Source organism: Globicephala melas, chromosome 7, assembly GCF_963455315.2.
Source record: "Globicephala melas chromosome 7, mGloMel1.2, whole genome shotgun sequence".
Lineage (NCBI taxonomy): Eukaryota > Metazoa > Chordata > Mammalia > Artiodactyla > Delphinidae > Globicephala > Globicephala melas.
Genome location: NC_083320.1, coordinates 53,831,393 through 53,854,992, shown reverse-complemented (window position 1 = coordinate 53,854,992; position 23,600 = coordinate 53,831,393). Strand labels below are relative to the sequence as shown.

Below are 23,600 nucleotides of genomic sequence, written 5' to 3'. Positions count from 1 at the left end.
TTGAACACTTTATCAGGTAAATTGCTTATTTTCATTTTGTTTAGGTCTTTTTTAAGGTCTTTTTTTCTGAGGTTTTCTCTTGTTCTTTCTATTGTAACATATTCCTCTGTCTTCTCATTTTGTGTAATTCTCTGTGTTTCTTTCTGTGTATTAAGTAAATCTGCAATCTCTTCCAGTCTTGAAGGAGTGGCTTTATTTAGGAGATGTCCTGTGGGGCTCAGAGGTACAATCCTGCCTGTACACCAGAGCCTGGTGCTCAAAGGGTGTCCTCTCTGAAGGCTCTGTTTGCCTTCTTGTTGTGGTGGAGCCACAGCTGCTGCTGTGATGCACTGGTGAGTGGTGCTGGCTCCCAGACAAGCTACGGGGTCCAGCCATGGCTGCTGCACTTGATGGTAGGTGGGGCTACTGGTTGGCTGGCTGAGAGGACTAGCTGAGGTGCAGAGGTGGGTGATGCTCTCAGTGGGGCATGCCTACTGGCACTAACAGGTTAGAGGGAGAATTTCAAAATTTGCCTGCCAGTGCTGCATTAGCAAGGTAACCTGAGGTTGCAAAAATGTCTGCAGGGAGAATTCCAACTGGTTCCTGTCTCTCTGGCAGATGCTTCAAGATAGTAAGTGGGTCCCCTTCACCTATGATCCATGCACTTTTCAATCTGGTGGTTTTTTTTTAATTTTTTTGGTGATGGTTTTCAAGTTGAGTGAGTGTGCAGGTAGGCCCCTTAAGAGTGAGTTTTCCATTCTCTGCAGTCTATAGTTTTCTTGGACATATTCCCTGTTGGTTTTCAAAGCCAAACGTGCTTTGGGGGCTCATTTCTCTGGTGCAGGATTTAAGGGTTGAGATGCCTAGAGTGGAACTCAAATCCCTCACTCCTCATGGAAAGGATCCATAATGTTGTGATCCCTCCTGATTGTGGACTGCTGTGGCTGAGGTGTGGTTTTTTCCCCTTGGTGAGACCTTATCTCAGTCCTCCTACCTGTCTCAATGCTGTCCTTTTATCCTGTGTTGTGGAGGCTCTGCCCATTCAGTTTTCAGGTAACTTTCTGAGGGAATTATTCCATATGTAGTTGTAGATTTGTTGTGTCCATTGGGAGGAGGTGAGTTCAGGATCTTCCTATGCTGCCACCTTGAACCCTCTCTTCTTGCATTTATATTCATCAGGGATACTGCCCTATAGTTTTCTTAAAGTGTTTTTTGCAGTATCCTATAGATTTTGGCATGTTGTGATTCCACTTTTTTTTTTTTTAGGGCATTTAAAAATTTCCTTCTTGATTTCTTCTTTGACTCATTGGTTGTTCAGGAGATTCTTATTCCTACTTTTTTTTTTAATTTACATTTTTTTTCCATTTAGACCTATGTTTTTCTTTTTCTTTTTTTTTTATTTTGGCTGTGTTGGGTCTTCGTTTCTGTGTGAGGGCTTTCTCTAGTTGTGGCAAGCGGGGGCTACTCTTCATCGCAGGGCGCGGGCCTCTCACTATCGCGGCCTCTCTTGTTGCGGAGCACAGGCTCCAGACGCGCAGGCTCAGTAGTTGTGGCTCACGGGCCCAGTTGCTCCGCGGCATGTGGGATCCTCCCAGACCAGGGCTCAAACCCGTGTCCCCTGCATTAGCAGGCAGATTCTCAACCACTGCACCACCAGGGAAGCCCGTCTTCTTCCTACTTTTAAAATCACTTTTGTCTACTTTGGTTTATAGATACCTGGACAAGACAGGAGGGTGATTTGGCTGTATCATCAGCCACCCATAGGTCACAGGGAGATTTGACTGAATGGGCCAAACAGTCCAGGTCAAACAGGTGGTAGAACAAATAATATGGTTAATTTGAGTTATTACTCAATTCAGGAAATTTGATATCCCCTCTCACCATTAGCATCCACAGACTGGTTAGGTTTGAGGACATATGAGTTATGTATTTGGACAGTTTCCTTAATTTTCTCCTTCATGGCTGTCAGGAGGCCTGGAAAAGTAACACGGCTGAAGCAAAGGCACATTTTAATCAAACTGAAGTATGAATTCAAACTCATTTCTTTAAAAACAGAACTTTGAGATTAAGGAATTGGAAGGAAGCTTTTTGGTTCAGAATGTATGCTCCAGAATAATAATGAAGAGGGTGTATTTTATTTAGAATCTCTCCCCAGAATTCCATCTCCTAAGTATATTTGGATGTGAAAATTTTGCAGAATATAACAGGCAGACCAGCTCATGGGGAATTGCAAGGCAGAGGTCTTTGTACCTGTTTTTGTAGTCTCACAGTCTCTGCTCCTTCCTGGTCTCCTCTGCCATGGGCCCCTTGCCTCAGTGCCATCCACTCCTGCCCTTACCTAGTTATTAACCATTTCCCATCAGGGGGTTCGTAATCTAACGTGTTAGTTGATGCTGACTTAAACTATGGCTCCTTTTAGATGAAGCTGCATTGAGAGGAGTCTCTTGACAAGAAAAGATGGCATTTTTACATTCAGAGAGTAGACCCTCAGAACGCAAACCTGTGGTTTTGTCCTCTCTCTCTCCCCTATCATCACACTTGTATCCCTTAGAGAAAAGCCCTGTAAAATGGTCAAATGGGTTAAAAACAAAACACAACAAAAACTTGATGGCATATTAGATTCCATGCAAATATTCATTTATTTTTTCAACAAAGCACTTCTGATGTTCCAGGCATTGATTTAGGCACCAGCAAAACAATGGGAAGGAGACCCATGGGGTCTTTGCCCTCAAGGAATTTGCAGTCTAGGAAGCTCACAGAAAAAAATTTCAATATAGGGCACTGCTCATGTGCCAGCTAACCTCCTATGAAAGAGTTTATGATTTCATATAATTACCAGAGAAACACTTTCAGGTATTTCCTATTGTTAATCTCATTTTATTAGGGAAACTGACCTAGATACATTAAATAACTTATCCAAGATTATGAGGTTAATATGGCTTAACTCATGTCAACCCAACACCAAAAACAAGACTATTAACCACTGGCTCTAGACTGTAGAGCCAAAGCTTGTATAACTCCAAAGCAAACTTACAAATTGAAAAATTATACAGCTAACCCATAAACAACATGGGTTTGAACTACATGAGTCCACTTACATGTGAATTTTTTTTCAATAAATATGTACTACAGTATTACAAAGTCAGCACTTGGTTGAATCCACAGATGTGGAACTGTACATATGGAGGGCTGACTGTAAAATTATATGAGGATTTTCAACTGCAGCAGAGGGTTGGTGCCCCTAACATGCATATTGTTCAAGGGTCAACTGTATATTAATAATTTCCAGGTAAGCGCTACACTTGCAAATTCTTTTTACCATCAATCTGACCACAAGAGAGAATTGGTTGTGGTTTGCTAGTCTGGGGACCTGGGTTCTTGTTTCAGTCTATTTCATCTGTCATTAATGTTGATACAACATGCTATTCTTGTACATCTTTATTTACCCCATGGGTTGGGCCTTGTTATGTGTGTGCTTTACACTTTATATGGAAATATTCTACTATAAATATACTTTATATATTTATACTGTAATACTATAATTATTCTCCTCTTCTTGCAAAACTTCATGTTGTTTCTCCATTTTCTCCTACCCTTCCATTTTCACTATTTTCTGGTTGTTTTGTACTTCTCTCTTATACTTTTTCTTCTCTGCATTCTGCATACCAATCTTGTTCTCTCTCTCCATGCTGTATACTGTGCCCATTCAAGTAATACAATCTACAGCTACTGCTTCTTCACTTCCCTTCGTCTTTTGTCTTAATCATCTTTAAGCATATAACCTTTTCTCTTCATTCCTTTAAATCTGCTGACACCTATACTCATCCAGGGATTTTTTTCTTCATTTACTTATGCTACACAAAAAAATTCTTTCAGTACAAAAGAGCTGCTTCTATGTTATGCTATTAAAAAGAAATTTTGATCTCTGTTTTGTTTTGAAAGCAGTCCTAAAAGCAGTGTGGTACTGGCAAAAGAATAGCTACACCAATCAGTAGACAGAACAGCAAGCCCAGAAGCAGGCCAGGAAACTTAAGAACTTATTTTCAAGGGAGTATCAGAAATTAATGGGAGAGATAGATTATTCAATAAGTAATGTTGATAATATTTGATGTTCGGAAAAATCTATCATATTAGATCATTATCTCATATAATGTGCCAATTCTTTTGTATTTAAAAGTGAAAAATTAAAACTGTACAAGAGGAACAAAATTTAAGCTGAAGGAGCAGGACTTAAGCTTTAAGGCAATGTAAGAAATCAAAAAGAAGATTGGTTAATAGATTTCACCATAAAAATAAACACACTAACATCACCAAAATTCATGAAGATTAAAAAAAAATGACAAACTAGGAACAATACTGCTCCAAATATGATAAAGGATTATTAAAAAACTTCTACAAACAAATAAGAAAAAAGGCTAAGACTCCAGAGGAAAAGTACACAAAAATAATAACCAGCAAATCGTCAAGGGGAAACACAATAAATAATACCAAATTATTAAATTATTTTCAGCCTCACTGGCAGTTAAAGAAATGTAAATAAAATGCTTTTTTCAAAAATTTGCAAAGACTTTTAATAAATAACACTTCGTGATGGAAGGAGTGCCATGAAATGGGCATGCTAGCTTTTGATGGGAACCATAAATTTGCTTCTGGAAAGCAATTTAATCATAGCTATCAAAAGTCCTAAAATATGGATACATTCCAATCCAATACTTCCACTTCAAGAAATCAATCTCAAGGATAGACGCAATAACAGTTAAAATACAAGAATGTTGACTGCAGCATTACTTATCAAAGCATTAAGAAAGAAAGAAAGAAAAAGAAGGAATGAACTAAAATGTTTTGCTTAACAGTAATAATAGTTAAATTATGGTATCTACTTATCATTGACTATTACACAGCTATTGACTTGCACTGGAAAAAAATTAATAAAGGGAAATTTTTATGTTACAATGACTGTAAAAAGCAGAAAATAAAGTTGAATAATTGTATAATATTGTTAGGTAAAATACAAAGGAAATGCATCAAATATAAACTATATTTTCTGCATTGACAAATTATGGGCAATTTTTAATTTTTAATATTTTTCTCTATTTCCTAGGGTACTTTTTAAAAACAATAACTATACTTTATTCTTATATTTAAACAGAATTTTAAAGAATAAAGCAAAAAGGGACAGTTGACCACAATCATCACTCAGTTTCCAACTAATGAATGAGATATGTTCTAAAAATCTACTGGTAGGTCAGTTGTTCATAAATTGCAACATACAATAATATTAATACTAAGTCTCTAGGTCATCCAACAGAGTAATTTACTTAATCCACAATGTAGCTGAAGAAGACCAATTGAATTTTAATCGTTTTGGTAGGAAAATATGTCCCCAGTTCTAAAAGAATACTCTAGGAAAGCCTGGTCCTGTCATCACTGCAGGACTTCCCCGAAGATTCAACTGTGTAGACAAGTGGGTAGAGCAAATAGTCCTATTCTGAGAGTGTTCTAGATACAAGAATAAAACAGATTAGAAAGAAAGGAAAGTCAAAGGTTGCTGCTGACTCTTTCATGTTCCCTCCCAGACTTTATTTTGACTAAGGATAGACACTGGCAATATTACTTATCTTCAGGGATTTGGAGGAACGCATCATCCTGGGATTGAGGTACTTGACCCTTCCAATACAGGCATGGCTTCATTAGCATCAACCTGCAGCAACAGAGTTATCATTGAAATCTTCAGAGTATTTTCTTTGCTTATCCATTCTTAAAATGGATCTTTGTCCGATACAAAATAATTTGTTTGAAATAGACCTGAAGAGAGGGATGTAAGCAGATTTAAATGCACATTGTTTTCTCAAGGTATTTAAACCCATGATGTTATCTTCTACATATCTGAGATGTTAAGACTTCAATGAGATTTACTTTTTGTAGCATTGTGAAAATAAAAAAGGTATATTCAGTTTTAAAATTCTATCCCCCCAGATTTTCATATTTTTTTTCCTACTTCACCTTTGTTTCAACAGATATTTCAGAATATACTTACTAATACTTGCTAGGCATTTAATATTTAGAAGCTCTTTAAAAATACCCATTTTAACAAAAAAAATCAGAAAGTAACAAACATAAGAAAATTATGATGACCTATTAATTCCACACCTCAAAGATAACTTATTCAAGTTCTAAAAAGTTATTTTTATTTTTAAAATGGAATAATATTTCTATAGTTTTGGAACCTGTATGTTTTCACCCAATAATATACCATAAATATCTTTCTTTTCAATAGACTTTTACCAATTTCAAACAACATACTTCTGTAACAACATAATACTTTAACCTTACAGAATAAGCTTATTCAAACCTTTGGACTGTTTGCAATTTTTTATTCTTATAAACATATTTATAATTAAATCTTTTCAAGATTAGACTCTTTAAGTGGAAGTTAAAATTCCAAAGACAGCTAAGTTACAGTTTGGTGCAGTGCAAGGCTATTTAATAAGGGAGTATGATTTACTAACCATTACATTTTATTTAATCATGGTTACAAACTAACTTTTATCCTTATTGTTCACTTCTTTTCCAGTTTTTCCACCTGTTGTTTTTTAGATACTTTTTTGACTTCTTCCTGTCACTGTAATTCTCTTCCTCTTGGTCCTGGCAAAAACTGGGTATTTTTTGTGCTTATTTTAACTTTCACATAAGAGTTTATGCTTATGAGAATACTTTTGGGTAGATTTTATGCAGAAGGTGGAACAACTTTGTGGATACATGTGTCTAATGGGAAATCTAGAGATGTGGGTGGATACTATAGCTAGTAAAATGAAAATATTAATAATAAAGGTACATTCTTTTTCATACACGTATTTTGCTTGTATGTTGAACTGTCACTCAAATGTACCTAACTTAATTGGACAAGGTATAAGGCATGCCAACTTCCAAATTCTGGCAACTCTAAACTCCTGGTAGCCATTCTGGAGCTGCTACTATGTATAGCATAATATGATTAATTGTGTTATTTTAAAATACAGCTAACTTTGTTCTAATATGCATTCCCCAGCCCCAAATACACATTCGCCTTTTCAGTCTTAAAAATGGACTTCTTGAGGGACTTCCCTGGTGGTCCAGTGGCAAAGAATCCGCCTTCCAATGCAGGGAACGTGGGCTCGATCCCCGGTCAGGGAACTAAGATCCCACATGCCCCAGGGTAACTAAGCCTGCACGGCACAACTACTGAGCTCGCACACCTCAACTAGAGAGCCTGCTTGCTGCAAACTACAGAGCCCACGTGCCCTGGAGCCTGCACACCACAACTAGAGAAAACCAGGATGCCACAAGTAGAGAGAAGCCCGTGAGCTGCAGTGAAGAGCCCGTGCGCCGCAACTAAGACCCAACATAGCCAAAGATAAAAATTAAAAAAAAAAAAAAAAGACTTCTTGGTAGGAACAAATTTAACTACTACCTACTGTGATGAGAACCTAACAACTTCTGACAAAGTAGGACTTAGAGAAAGCCCTGAGTTTCTGTGCTAAGCCTGTGGGAAGGTAGGATGGGGGCTATTGACAAGGGAAGGAGAAGCACAAGGGAAAGTGTGCTTAGCCTCTGTCTTCTAAGACTCCAGATTATTTCAGAATAAAAGAGTTACATTTTTGTTTTAATCAAAGATTTCAGAGAATATTGCTAGAAAAAATTTAAAGTTAAAAAACTAATTTGAATAGATTCAGAAATGCAGAATTCATCAGATTATGTTATACAGACCAGTATGACTTAATTCTCCCTAGATGGGATGAACAATCTTTATTAACAGAAACCAAATTTATTGTCCAAAGTGATAACATACGAAGAAATACATATCAAAATCTGTTGCCATGAATTATAGTTTTTAACATTTTTATTACATTTACAATGTGTGTGGAACATTATAAGGATTTACAGTAGAAGCCAAATATCCCAACCCTTAAAAATCAAATAGGAAAGACTGGATGAATCATACATAAATATCTTTGAACACAAGCATTGGAAACATACATATGATTATAATTTTATAGCCTTATACAGGTAACCACTATATGTAACAGAACAGGCAGGAAGGGTAAGACAAAGGGGATAAAAGTCACTGGGGTGTGAAATAACTATAGCTGGGTGGTACAGAATAAAAAGACAATATTGAAAATATGATTTGTAAAGGCTAAAATGTCCTGCAAAAACATAGCTATCCCCTATGCACAACTGTGAGGTAGAATTCTCCCCACCCCGTTTTCTGGTTTCTTGACCACCATTTGGGGGATTTTCCTGTCCAGATGGTTCTCTCTCACACTGCTGTACCTGGGAATGACTAGTAGTACATGTTCTTTACTACCGCCATTGAACAGAATCTTTTCAGTTATCAGTCTTATTTTACCTACTGAAAACGGGTGGCAAAAGTTAGTAACATAAACTAATGCTGTTTCTTCTAGTTAATATATCACCATGCTTGGGTAAGTACTTTAATCTTTCAAGGAATTAAATTAATTCTAAAATTCCAGGGATAGGAACCATTTGGGGAGCTGTTTCAGGCAGACAGGCATTTGCTTCCCTCAACACCAACTGCCAACCGTGAAGAATGCCATTTCTATCCCAAACCCACTTCTAATACTTCAAATATGGGTCATAAAAATAGTTTACACCTTTCTACACATTCAAAATATGGTGAAAATCCAGGACACAGCACAACCACAATGAAAAAAGGTATGGCAGTTTCTTTTAAAACTACCCTGTGACACAGAAATTCTAATCCTAGGTGTTCAAGAGAAATGAAAGATTATGTTCATGTAAGACTTTCGTTAAGAATAATCATAGCAGCTTCATTCATAATTGCCAATACTGGAAACTGCCCAAGTATTTATAAATAGGGACGTGAATAAATAAACTGTAATATAGTCATAGAATGGAATACTTCTCAGCAATAAAAAAGGAACGAACTATTGATACACTCAACCACATGGATAAATCTCCAAAACATAGTAAATGAAGAAGGCTTCTAAGAGTACATGCTGTGTGACTCTACTTATACAAAGATCTAGAATGCACAAATCTGATTTACAGTAGAATAAAGAAGAGGATGCTTGTGGGGACAGGGGGCTGGGGGAAAAAGGACTGACTGGAATGGCCATATGGGAATTTTCTGGTAACATTTTATATCTTGATAGCACTGTATGCATTTGCCGAAATCCAGCAGATACACACTTAAGATTGATGCATTTCACTGTATGCTAATTTTACATAAAAGTAAAAATGTAAGCAAACATTGAATTCTAGTTAATGATATGTATGCTAAAGTATTTAGTAGGAAGTGTGTAGATTTCTGAAATTTAAAATGCATCAAAAATAATCTGGATTGATGGATTGATAGATGGATAGGTATGTGATAAAGCATAATGCTAACTAGCATCTGGGTGGTGAGTACACTGTAAAATTTTAACTTTTTTATGTTTGAAAAATTTTATAATAAAACGTTGGGGGAAAAAATCCAGGGTGCAATGCTTGCCAAATAATGTTGCTGAGAATTTCATCATTGATCTCATAGCAACATAACCATCAAATTCATCCAAACAGTGTCAACTTAGAAACTTAGGAGTTTGTGAAAGGATATTCCTGAGTGTGAGGTGAGCAACCAGTTTTCAAATCTATGCTGACTGATAATTGTCAAAGTGATACTTCGATCTCCTCATACCTTAATAAAAATAATACATATATTGATAGTATATTCTGAGCAAGTTTCTTGGCTGTGTAGACTAACATAAGAGTTAAGATGAAAAAACATTAAGGGAAAAACCAAGCATAGACATTTTTACTGACTTCTAAAACAACCAGGGTAACAGTAATAGAAGAGATGTGTAGAACCGAAACGTGATGTGAGGCTTGATCATAGTGAACAGGTCTCTTTTTCTGAATGGAAGGACATCTGAACCGTCCTCCTGTCTCTTCAGGGAGCAACACATTTGGGGACACCCTAAAGAGATGGCATTTGACTTGTAAATACTTCTAAAGTGGCACCTTGAGATTCACCAAGAATGGCTTCAGAATTTAGCCTTTTGACAGAAACAGTTTTCTACATGCCTTGGATCCGTAACAACGCTGCTCGTAATACCTAAAGCTGGTAACTATTTTTAGTTATTTGCTAAGAATTCCTGTATCGTGATACATGGGTATTATGTGTATTGCCTCCTAAGAGTTTTCTAACAAAAATAATCTTGATTCTTTTAAAATTTTACTTACTGCTTTCACACTACGTAGTCATGGTTGTGGCTTTCCTGTGATCTCTTAAGTTCTTCATGTTCTAGTACAGGCTCTGCTTTTTCTTGAAGCACACGGACTAGTTTTGACATGTTCTCGTCTGCTTTAAAATATTACGGTCGTGTCATTCAGCATCATATCTAGGACGCTTTTCAGTCTTAAAACATTCCCCCTTGTTTATGCTATTTCATGGAGCACCCTTAGTTCTATCAGCCTCTATTACAGGACCAGTCTTTTTCTGTTATTATCACTACCCAAGTTTACCAGGATTACTCTTCTCTAACCATAACAGCACTAACGGTGGCCAGATTCATGCTCTTGTTTCTATAGGTTGGTGCTGACTCACTAAGATCCTAAGTATGATTTTTACTTACTTTCTTACTTATTGATGGAACTGTGTCATGTTCTGTCAACCTCAAAGTAGATGATACTCCTCATTTGTCCTCCATCTGGCTGGCCTATCATCCTGTCATAAAACAGTTAATTTGTCAGATTTAAAAGGCTTGCTATTTACTGCCAAGCTCGTTGACCCCACCCTTGGCATTTTCAGTGTATAGAATGGAGGGAAACGGAGCATTGGGAGGTGAGCAGACAAGGTTCCCTTTCCCCCAAGACCCCATGCTTCCACCTGTGACAAGAGCAAGATTAAAGAATGCTCCATTTTCTATTCTGAAAAGATAATACCTTCCACTTTGAAAGACATTTTGGCTTTCAATACTTTTTTAACATGATTGTACTTCGTTCTTAAAATTATTTGATATGATTTCTCTATTTTACAGATCCAGAGAAATTTAGTGATTTTTTACCAAGATCAGTAAATGACAAAGCCAGACTTTGAAGTCAGGTATTTAAACTCCAAACTCTTTGCATTATATTCACTATAGTTCTTATTTTAGCCTTTATGATCTTTCCTCTACTATTCTTGCCACTATTCATGTATCTTAGCTAAAACTAGATTTTCTGTAGCACACACTAAAGTCAAATAATGTCAGGTGTTTTATCTGTGCTTCATTTTGCCTCATCAAGGTATTCATTGCCCTACATACCAAGAGCGTATTTTCCACTCCCATCTGGAGCTTTTTATTTTTAGAACTGAAAGTTAACACTGGTTAAGTTTGCTAATTAGGTTAACTGGTCAGCTATGTTCCAGCCCATCTTCGTAATCCTAGAGAATTTTTCCTTTCAAGGTTTAAGCAAAGACATCCCAATCATAGAACTCTTGTCATTGATGATATTTACCGATGTTAATTTCCTCTACCGTTTTCAATAGGCTCAAGATGGGGAGGACTTTAGCAATTATAGTATGCTTGGTTTTTAGTAACCTCAGTATTTTATTACGGTCCTGTGAGGACGGGAAAAGTACACAGTAATTTCCAATCTCTCTGGCAGAGAACTTACAGTGTAGTAGAAAATTCTGAATTCTTTCTCCAAATGCAGATGGTACAGTGAGACAGGTTCACAATCAATCATGACATTTGTTACAGTGGGTTTATGTATGATTTACTCAGCACCATCAGAAAAGTAACTGTCACGTTCACATTAAGGAGAATGCACTAACTATAATAATAATACACTAAATAGCACATCCCACACATGAACTGACAGGGTAATGAAACAAACGACAAACACGTTAATACTAGGTAACACTTTGGAGCACTGGCCAATTTAAAGGCCTGTGAAGTGAGAGAAATATCCAACCTTCTACACAGCAAGGAAGCCTAGAACTGCCACTGATATCTTAGTTGGCAGGCTGAGCAGTTTCATCAACATGACCAATGAGCTACAAGAGTAGAACAAGGTCACCAACAATGAGGACTGGGAATAAAGTCAATTTCATCTGAAATGAAGTTATCATCTTCACATATCATAACTCTGCTGGGTTAGACTTGTGTGAAGAACAGAGGCCAAAACTGTCCTTAGATATGGAGCTTACACGGGAACAAATACATGACATGAAGTCAAAAGGAAAAAAACAAAACAAAATGAAGCTGGCCCAATTAACATTTCAGTAATTCCCTGAGATGAGCTAAAGTAATGTGGAAAGTTGCAGCATATACCAATTAGAAATGATGGTTCTTTCTCCGTTATATCTGCGGGGCTAATGTTAATTTATGATGTACAAAGAACTTGTCATTTCAAACAGACTGCAGTCACTTCCTTCACAGGTATTCCAAGTGAACTATGACCTTATGAAAAAAATCACTCTAGGGCACTGTTGGGTTTTCATTCATAACTGTCTATGTGTATACGGATATACAAATAGAAAGTAGCAGCACAGTTACAAATGAAAAGCAACAATATTTATTATGTGATAAAAACATATTCATCTTCATTTGAACTACTCAAATTACAAATATTTCCAGATGTGCCTTATTTCACTCTTGCTGTAGACAGGATAGCTTAAGGCATATAAAATTAACTCATTTGACAATCAGTAGGCGAGTTGATGGTAAAACTAAAGAGTCTCTTTACTTACAGTCAAATTCCCTTCTGGCAAAGTCTTAATAAATACATTCCAATTCTGTGAAATTCAGTAAGAGAAATAGATATTGAATACAACTAAGTATCTAAATTAGCCAGTATTTAAAATACCAAATGACTTCCTGATGAATAGATTCACTCATAAGTCAGTCCTAACTTTAGGAAATCTGTTTAAAACATACTTCAGACTACAATACAAGAGGGATTATTACTAATGCCTACAACAGACCATTCACATACAGGGGAACTGAGAAACTATTATGCATGAGCAAAAGGCTGGGAACAGGAGAAGTCAGGCCCAAAAGATTCCTTCCCTCAAAAGAGCTTATAATGTAGCAGGTACAGACATAAACAACTGTAGCACGTGGTTAGCACCATCATGAAGACTGAAATGAAGAATCACAAACATTTACACTCACAAAAGGTAAGCCCTAAAAGACTGAGGATTATCGAATATAGAAAAACCTTCCTGGATGTTCTCAGAGCAGTGGCAGCATGAGAGGGAACAGCTGAATGTGGCCCCAGATTTTCTGGCATGTCTATTAAAAAAAGGCTGCATCTTTTACCAAAATTACTCCAAGAGGTGAAAGGTGGAAAATATGATAAATAACTTCACCTAGGTTGGAATGTCAACTAGGTAGCTGAAAGTACAAGCTTAGAATTTTGGACCAGATATGTAACCCAGGACACTGGCATAAAATAGAAACCCTAAGGATGAGATACTTCCAGAAGCATTCTGAAGACAGAATCAGAGAGAGCACATTTTAGTAGATGCATTTTAAGTAAGACTTATGTGACTGGACTCAGTTACAGCAGAGGATAACATCTTCAAGGGAGAAGACACTGTCTAGGAAAGGTTGCTCAATGGTATAAATGCTGCAGAGGCAAAGAAGGATAAGGGATGCAGACTGAGAAAAAAAAGTCATTCAGTTCGGTAACTGGGAGCCCATTGAGAACCACTGCATTGCTGGTCTGTGTAAAACCAGACTGCAAGGTGCTGAGCAGTGAGTGATGAGGGTGCAGGTCAATGGATATGGATTTCTCCAAGAAGTCTGGCAGTGAAGAAGGCTGGAGAAACCAGCAGGCTCAGAGGGAGCTTTTTGCATTAGAAGATACACAAGCATTTCTGTAGACAATGAAAAGAACCAGCATACAATTCTTTGCATAATTTTGTATTGATCACAGACTACAAATTGTTTTTAATCTTTCTCAAAAACATTTTCTGAAATAAAAATTAACAAAAAATTATGTTTTTACCATTTAAACTTAATATAAACTTAAAAGCACTAACATTTTATAAATTTTATTTCTAAAAGAGTTGTACAATTTTTGTTATTATACCACTTCAGAATCTTGCTTCTAGTCTATCTTGAGAAATTTAATTTTATTAACAATTGCTATTTTAGTTCCTGAAAGATTACTCTGATATAAAGGATTACACTTAAGTAACTATGTAGGCCTTCTTCCCCAGCCCTCCTCCCCCAGAAACAAAATATCTTCAGGGTGGTTAATAATTTGGATAACATTTTTCAAGTTGAAGAAGAGAAAAATGAGAAATAGTATTCCATTATTCATAAGTTCTTAAAGATCTAAATTGTTCTTCACAATAATTTTTCATGATAAAACATGCTTATTTATTATATACACATGCTTACATATAAATTTCCTGGCTAAAATACATGCAACCAACATGAAAAAACAAATACTAAACCATCCTCACAATGCTAAGAATGCCCTTTTAAATAAGGCACTCATGTTTGGAAATAGATATAACCACCAAATTAAATAAAATGTTTAAAAGAAGCCTTTTATTAAGCACAAACAACTTTTATACATTATCAATACAAATAGGAAAATGTTTTTTAATGAATATGATATATCAAAAATCTGAAGGTTTTCTTCATACTGACACAATAAAAATAATCAATTTTGAAGGAGAATTACAAAGTAAAATTTTGAGGACACCACTGTCTACTAATAACAGTTTAACTATAGTCTAAATTTACTACATCACTCGGGGAGGAAGGGCAACCATTTTTTATAGAGGGAATTCCTAAACTCTTATTAGCACCATTCAAAGCTTATTATCAGTTATTAATCTACAAACTGACAGGTCAGGTAAAGCTTTAAAGCAAGTTTTCAGTGCAATGTTTACAGTTCCTTCTTTTAAGATAGTTGGAGTCTATGGTCTCAAAGCATGTTAAATAATTCTGCCTTGGTGTTACAAGATGTTAACACATGGAGAGAAACGTGTAATGGAAAGAAATGAGGCTTATCCTGGCTGTGAAATGCATCTTAACATATTGTAGCCGATGCTGCAGTATGCCAACGACATGCGGGATTATGAACTGCAGATCTGCGGGAAGAAGGCAGCTATTAGCTCTCTGTAGTCATCATTTCGGGATGTCTCAGCTGCTGCCTTTTGAGACTAACTAGTTTCATCCTGTCTCTGATGTGTTCTGCAGTAGAAGCCATGTCACTTGGACTCCCAAAATATTGTTCACTTCTAAAAATCAAAACAGAAAAAGCCCAGTCAGATTAATACAAATCCATTGACTGTAGTGAATGCAAAAGGAAGCAAAAATTACCATAAAAATTACCTACGTGGTATGGTGTTAGTTCTTTTTGCAGACCATACTGTTTACCTCTGAGTAGCAATTTGGTAGGAGAAACATTTTTTAAAATGGCATAATATATATTAAGACATGTTGAGAAAAATTTATTAGAAGTATAAATGTCCTATCATGTACACTTATGATAATCTCAATAAACCAAACAATTCAACAAATAAACAAAACAATGCAACATTGTAAATGTTATACTTTTAGCTTGGGGCCCATAAGCATACACAAATATAAAATTTGTATGTGTACTTCAGTGCTAAGGGCTACGGACACCAGTTGTCTAATATAGCTACCAAGTAAAATATCCGTTTAATGTTAAGCCATCATTTGGGACATTAATAGGTAAAATTATTTAATTTTATCCTATCTGCAAAGACAGTATTCAGAGTCACAGAATCTTTTAGAGCTCTACGAGTTCTTGGAAATAATCTGGTTAAGCTCCTCATTTTTTAGATCAGAAAACTAAGACCTGGAAAATTAAATGACTAAGATCACACAGTGGAAAAAACAGAATTTGAACCTAGGTCTTCAAGCAGTGAATCCAGAGAGACCACCTAATTTCTTTTATTGTTCTAGGAGAATGTTACAGAAGATAAATCTGACTAAGCTTACTGTCAAACTTTACACAGCATAAACAAATTATCATATAAAAGGGAATGAAATAATAATCGCAAATATTAAAGTTGTGAAATTAGAATATACAGCCCTAACTTACTCTTTTATCTTAAAAATGAAAATGACACATGAACTATTTGTAGAACACAGGAGGAGAAGCCCAAGCAAAAATACCAGGGGTAGATGCTCCGAGGATGACTTAAGTAGAATGAGACCGACTTTATGACAACTGGTTATGAAACACAGAAATGAGATTTTGGCGAGGGGAGGGGGGGTTCCTGGAATGGAACAACCAGAAGCACCCCACTAATACTGTTACCAGCTGAATTTATAAACTTTTAGATTTTATTCTCTTTTATACATTGGAGATATACATGACTTTAAGCTACTTCTGATTGTTCAAGTTTAGGTACGACTAGAGATTATCTAAGTACAGACTATGAATAGTATTTGTTCCTGGGCATAAAGTTATATCTTCTCAATATCAATTCCAAATAATCATTTGAAGTTCATGACACAGTAGTAGTGCCACTTACCATGTGTCACAATTGTTTTAAGTAGTTTATATACATTTAGCTCATTTAATTTCCTCGCTCTTGTAACCTGAGGAGGTATGGAAAATATATCCCTATTTTTATTTTTATTTATTTATTTTTTTGCGGTACGCAGGCCTCTCACTGTTGTGGCCTCTCCCATTGCGGAGCACAGGCTCCGGACGCGCAGGCTCAGCGGCCATGGCTCACAGGCCCAGCCGCTTCGCGGCATGTGGATCTTCCCGGACTGGGGCACGAACCCGTGTCCCCTGCATCGGCAGGCAGACTCTCAACCACTGCGCCACCAGGGAAGCCCCATATATCCCTATTTTTAGATGAGGGAATTGAGGCACAGAAAGGTTAAGTGGCTTGCCCAAGATGTCATAGCTCATAAGTGGCGGAGCTGAGATTTAAACCCAACAAATCTGGATCCAGAGTCCACAATCATACCCATTACACTCTGTTACAATGTAAGGATACCTGTATTCAATGGTTTGGTTTCTCTATTGTTTTATTTTTAATTTTTTTGCGGTACGCAGGCCTCTCACTGTTGCCGCCTCTCCCATTGCGGAGCACAGGCTCCGGACGCGCAGGCTCAGTGGCCATGGCTCACGGGCCCAGCCGCTCCACGGCATGTGGGATTCCCGGACCGGAGCACGAACCCGTGTCCCCTGCATCGGCAGGCGGACTCTCAACCACTGCGCCACCAGGGAAGCCCGCTCTATTGTTTTAATTCAACATCCTCTGGATTACTTCTAAATTATTTTTACTGAGAAGGTCTAGCTCCTTGTAGATAAAGCTCCTTCTGATTCATTTACTGGTCTGTTTATTTTCAAGAGGCTATTTCTTATTTTTATGATCAACTATTTGAAATGGAAAGGAATGTGAGAATCACGACCCCATCATTTTACAAATGAAGAAATTAGGACTCCATACAGCACAGTGAAAAGAGAATGGATCTGGTGCTAGACAGACCTGAAACTATATTCTAATTCCACTTAGAAGCTGTGAAATCCTGAGGACCTTACTTAACCTTTCTGAGCTTTAGTTTCTTCATTTGTGAATCAAAATAATCATACTGCTCTAGCCCTGGTCAAAAGTAATTAAGGTGAAGTGTTTAACTTGGGGCTTGGTATATATTTTAAGTTACTAAACATTAGTTCCCTCCCCGTCCCTTCCATGAATGAAGCCCAAAGTCACCAGCTCCTTACCACTAAAGTCAAGGCAAGAACCCAAGATGTCAACCTAGTCGATGATCTTTATTCTACAACAAGCTATCAAGAGCAATAAATTTGACAGCAGCAAGTACCAATTGCTACTATTGTTAAGAGCCCAGTATGGATTTCTTTTCATTTTAAACTAACCTTTTGTAGAAATTGAAAATGTGAACCAAAGCTAATTTACCAGGACTTTTAAGAAATAGACTTTCTTCTCTTGATATCCCTTTAAGACCTTACTGATAAAAACACAAATTGTAAGAACATGCACCATACCCATCGGGATAAACCACAGGAACAGTTAGTCTATCTAAAAGCGATTTCCCAACTGCTTCAATTTCATCAAATTGCTCCTCATCATTAATAGCTTCAGGCTCTTCTGGACAGTCTTGCAAAATCTACAACAAATAAAAATGCAACATCAATCAAGAGACACAGAAAAGGAATCAAGTTCATGCAAGTTTAGTAGATTGAAGGTGTTTTTGTTCTGTTCTTAGCATCTTCGTGTATGCCATTATAGAAGATTGATCAAAGCTGGCTCAAGAAATTCAAACAAAATGAAATACACAATCCCTACTAATAATATAACTGGAGTATGAAGAGGTTTATAGTGATTTCCAAGAAAAAAATAATACTAGACTACTATTTGGAATCTAAGCTCAAACTGTGCTTAAAAAGTAGTATTCTTTCATTCATTAAGTAACTATTTATTGAAAACTTACTTTATGTTTATGTAGCAGCTTGGGATATGAACGAGATACAGATTTTGACCTCAAAGAGCTTACAGACTTCAAAAATGAAAGAAAATATAAATACAGAACAACATGTACTCAGAGTACAAACACATAACTGATGTGATTATCTAGCTAGAAACTTTATAGTTATTTTAAAAAGTGATCCACTGACCTGAGTTAAATGATGTAAGCAAACAAACAAAACGAAAATAACAACAAAAAAAGATGTAAATTGATTAAGGTTTTAATTCAAACATAGGAAGTTCTGCAGTCCTTCATATTATTTTTCCTTAACTATTACCATTTAAATTTAAATGGTACAAAAGAAAATAAGGAAAGAAAGAAAAAAAATGCTGTGATTTGTAACAGTTAAGTCTACAAGTACAGACCCACACATAGTAGCCACTAAGTACATGTGGTTAGTGAGCTTTTGAAGTATGGCTAGTCCCAAATTGAGATGTTCTATGGGTCTAAGATACACTCCAGATTTAAAATAATAATACTAATTTTAAAAAATTACCTCCAAGAAAAAAACCTACAAAATTTGGGGCAGAAGAAACTATTTATTTTTACAACTTTTTTTGCATTATAGTTTACTTAATCCAATTATGTTTACTTCAGCATTACTCATAAAGGACATTTTCATATTGTAAAATTCTAGATTAAATTTAAATATTTTCCCAATCACTATCATTTGCTATACAAGTTGCTTATAGTTGTGGTTATATTTATGTTTACTGGTATAAAATACAACACACTCAAAAGAAAAATAACATCTGATAACAAAAGCCTTTACATAGGTTGGCACAATAAAATAACTTAAAGAGTTTATTACAAGCATGATAAAGGCCATGTACCAGAAGAAATAAGAATATTAATTTTCTATGAAAAAAAGTCTCAACCATATTCATTCTTACATAATTTCTTAAAGAGATCTAGGTTTTAAAATGTCCTTGCAGATACATTTTTAAAGCACGATCCTAAAAAGTTATCAGTGGTGTTAGAAATCAGGCCAGTGGTCACCCCGGGATGGGCAGCAGAAGCAGGGTGATTAAAAGAGGGTGGAGAGCCTCTGGGGTACTGGTAACGTTCTGTTGTTTGAATAGTGCACTGATTACACAGGCATGCTCACTCTATGAAAATTCAGTGAGCAGAACATTTGAGCTGTACACTTTTCTATGTTAATACTATACTTCAATAAAAAGTTTTCATTAAAACAATCAGTAGATAAACAAGTCAAGCCATTTTATGTACTTTCATTCATCACCAGGCCCATTTTACACTAAAACACTAACCTGTGGAGTTCAGTGACCAGCTCAAAAAGAGTTAACTGTGGACATTTCCTAACAAATGTACTGCATAACACAGACAGAAACTGCTTAATTCCTGAGGTTCCTGGCAATTTCTCTTCTGTTCCACAGACTAAGGCTATCACATTTACATCTTAGGTTTCGCATATCTTAAATTGTATTGAACATTCCCTACATATAAACTGTGATCGTTAAGAGATCAAAACAAAGTTAACTACTTAGTAAGACTCCTCTTTGGAGTGGAAATATAAGGCTTGGGTGCTATAAATTTTCACTGTGCAGTTGAGAAAAAGGTTCTATTGAAAATTTGCCTGCATATTTCATTTTTGGTTTCTGGGACTAATGAATTCATTAAATAATAAATTCTAGAATGAATCTTTAAAGACAACACATTAAAAAAAAGTTATTTTTATCCTTACTCTCATAATTTTAGCTGGACAGTCTCTAAACATTATAAAAATCACAAATGACCTTTTAAAAAATTTATGACAATTAGTAGTAGTTGCCAAAGCAAAGTTTCCTTTCCTGGCATAATGAAACAGATGGGAGTCATGACACCTGAAAGAACAGACAGTACATTCTGGGCACCAGGTCTGGTGAAGAGAGACGTGCTGCTGAGAGAGGACTACTGGATAGTTTCAACTCCTCTAACCACAGTACTCTAGCACTGGTATGGCTTACTAAGAATCTGATTTGAACTTTCTAAGACAATACATTATATCTAAACAAGCTTTAAACAATGAAATTAATAAAAATTTAAAAAAAAGACTAATAACAAAATTACAAGGTTAACACATTTTAAACGTACAAACACTACTGAAACTACATTTTTAAAAAAGCGAACCTTTTCAGCATTTGAGTGAAACGCAATAGCCATTTCCAGCCTATGTACCCTCTCTTCAGATGCTATTGTAAATTGTTTCCATACTCTGTTCAGTCGAGGAAGTGTATCCCCAGATGATCGAGAGGTGCAGCGCAAAGACTGGCACAGCACAACTGTGGCCTGTAGCAACTGTCTTCCATAGTCATAAGTGCTCTAAAAAAGAAAAAGTCAACATGAAATTATAATAAAAGAATTCTGAAAAGAGGGATGGGAAAGTGTGCAGGAGGACTGAGATTACAATTAAGTAACACTACTAGAAATCAATAATGAGTAAGTCCACTGGCACTTACTGCTACAAGTTGTCTGCATGCATAAATGATAAAGGGGAAGCAATACTTTCAGTTAATTTTTATTAAGTTGATTTTTTGTCTGGCTTCCCTCTCTTACTCTGTTTTCCCCACCTCGGTCTGCTCAACCATGACCCCCCCCCCCACACACAAAAAAAAGGTTTGCTCCCTCATTGATCAAAACGAATGGGTGGCAAATGGGCACTTTATATTACATACAGGAAACCACACTGTTACAATGTGAACTCAATAGTTAGGGAAAATAAATTAAGATACTTTTCACATGCAAAAAAAAAAAATCTGTGTTGCTATGCTAACACTAGTGAGATGCAGAAACTAGGGTTTGTCATTTACTGATTTACTTTCGTGAATGAACAGTTACTGCCTAAAAATGTCATAATATATACCATAAATCAGAGGAAGCATACAGAACCTGTATTCAGGAAAACATAAACCCTCTCAAGTTTATGCAGGCTAGTTTTGATTCACCGGCTGACATTTTCTTAGTTCTGTAATATTTCTGGATTAACGTAACCAATCTTCTTGGACTTGGAAGGTTAAGTTACATTACAATCATGCAGAAAGCTATGCAAACACATAGCTTGTAGAAAAGGAAGATAACCAGTTCTGCACCTGGGCAACATCAACAAATTTTCTATGCTTCTCCAGTAGAACTTTTGTTTCCTGAGCATCATCACCCAGTCTGATGTGGGTCTTAAGAAGAGCATCCAGAAGTTCACTTAGCCATTCTACTGCCTAAATGAAAATAAATAACAGTGAAGCTGGATTCATAACTCTTTATGTCTTATATCAAAACATCATATTTATATAAAGAAAGATTACTATCATGTGATTAATTAATCCATTAGTTATAACCTTAATAGCTTATTTCATTCAATGCCAAGCTACATGAATTAATGACCTCTCCTCCCACTCAAAATTTTTAAAAATCTAAAGACAAGACCTATTAAAGAGAAGCACTCATTTAAAATTAACATCGCATGATTTATACTAATAGAACATCATGTGTTTATGTAATATAATCTTATTGGAATCTCATTATAGATTTATGTTACTACTTAAAATCATAAGTTTCTTCTATGTCAAGCTGGAATCATGTTCTTTGATGCTAACTATACAAAGGTAGCAAATTGTTTATCTAGCTGAAAAACCTTCTTGTGGGTTAAAAAGCGATAAGCTACACCAGGCTTCATCCTGGGATGTGTAACTGACAACCAAATCAACAGTAATAAATAATACATAATCCCAATTTCTAGCTCAATAGAGCATTTCATTGAGAAGATAAGTCAAATAAGACCAGTAAGGGCTTCCCTGGTGGTGCAGGAGTTAAGAATCCACTTGCCAATGCAGGAGACACGGATTCGAGCCCTGGTCCGGGAAGATCCCGCATGCCACGGAGCAACTAAGCCCATGCACCACAACTACTGAGCCTGCACTCTAGAGCCCACGCACCACAACTACTGAAGCCCGTGTGCCACAACTACTGAAGCCCACGCACCTAGAGCCCGTGCTCCACAACAAAAGAAGCCACCATAGTGAGAAACCCGTGCACTACAGCAAAGAGTAGCCCCCACTCGCCGCAACTAGAGAAAGCCCGCGTGCAGCAATGAAGACCCAACACAGCCAAAAATAAATTAATTAAAATAAATTTTAAAAAAATGAGACCAGTAAGGTAAGTGGGAATACAAAACTTTATTATTTTGACAGGATAAACTAGAATGTGACTTAATGAATTTACTTGCTTAGGACCATGAAAAGTACACTTTTGTTTATAGTTAGGTGAAATCAATCTTCTAAGAAAAGGCAAGTGCATAATGTGCCTGATTGATCTTTACCTGGGCAGCATCTTCTTCACATTTAAACAACTGCACCATCTGAAGCATCTTTAATCTTCGCACATCTACCATGTCTTCACATCTAATAAATCCAAACATAAATTTAGGACATTTCAGTTTTGTTGATAACTAGTATAACACCACCATCTGGCACACATGTTTTACAGTATACTAAAATACTCAGTTCTACACTATGGAGACTGTAACTATTTTGTATTGATTTGTAAGAATTTTAAGGATATCTGTATCTGTGTTATATCAAAACCTTAAAATACCTGAATGGTACTAAATCACAAACCCTTCTGAGTATAGTATGAATTCTGCAAAATACTGAAGCAAAGCACAAACACAGCAGTACACTAAAACCCGAAGCAATATCAACTGCCAATTAGCATTAAACAACCTTCAAAGATAAAAATGTAAAGTTTCTAAAATACTAGTTTAGAGAATGATGCTCCAAGGGAATAAAAATAATAAATAAAGCTTTTCATTACATTATACATTACCCAGAGTAATATTAAATTTTGAATTTAAAAAAACCTCCACCTATGTTCTTAAGAAAGAAAAAAAATTCTGTTGATCTCTGGGTGGAGAGAAACACAGAATATTCTTAAATTTTACTGTGGTCTGCCTGGATAATATACAGATTACAATTTTAAGCTGACTTGATCTAGCTCAGCTCTGATCCCTTCATTTTGATTCCCTTCATTCCCATGCAATTCCATGAACTTTAGATGGGAAGGTGGAAACTCACTGCAGTACCAAATACCAATAACAAGCTACCCATGAGGCACTGGACTCCACTATAGTTAATATTC

The 23,600-nt window shown here is 36.2% G+C and overlaps 1 protein-coding gene across 3 annotated transcripts in view; it reads right to left on the bottom strand.

Annotated features, from left to right (window-relative positions):
• Positions 1 to 4,391: 4,391 nt before the first annotated feature.
• Positions 4,392 to 23,600, bottom strand: part of SESTD1 (SEC14 and spectrin domain containing 1) — a 146,542-nt gene continuing 127,333 nt past the window's right edge. For 2 of the 3 annotated variants that reach the window (XM_030850718.3, XM_030850723.3), the window contains 5 exons: positions 22,783 to 22,864; positions 21,560 to 21,682; positions 20,601 to 20,792; positions 17,989 to 18,110; positions 7,741 to 15,229 (listed from right to left, as the gene is read on the bottom strand). In XM_030850718.3, the coding sequence (XP_030706578.1) occupies positions 15,100 to 15,229; positions 17,989 to 18,110; positions 20,601 to 20,792; positions 21,560 to 21,682; positions 22,783 to 22,864 (649 nt within the window). In that variant the 3' untranslated portion in view covers positions 7,741 to 15,099. Of the gene's footprint in view, positions 5,681 to 7,740; positions 15,230 to 17,988; positions 18,111 to 20,600; positions 20,793 to 21,559; positions 21,683 to 22,782; positions 22,865 to 23,600 lie in introns of those variants that run through there. The other variant, XM_060302198.2, reaches the window with a different exon arrangement.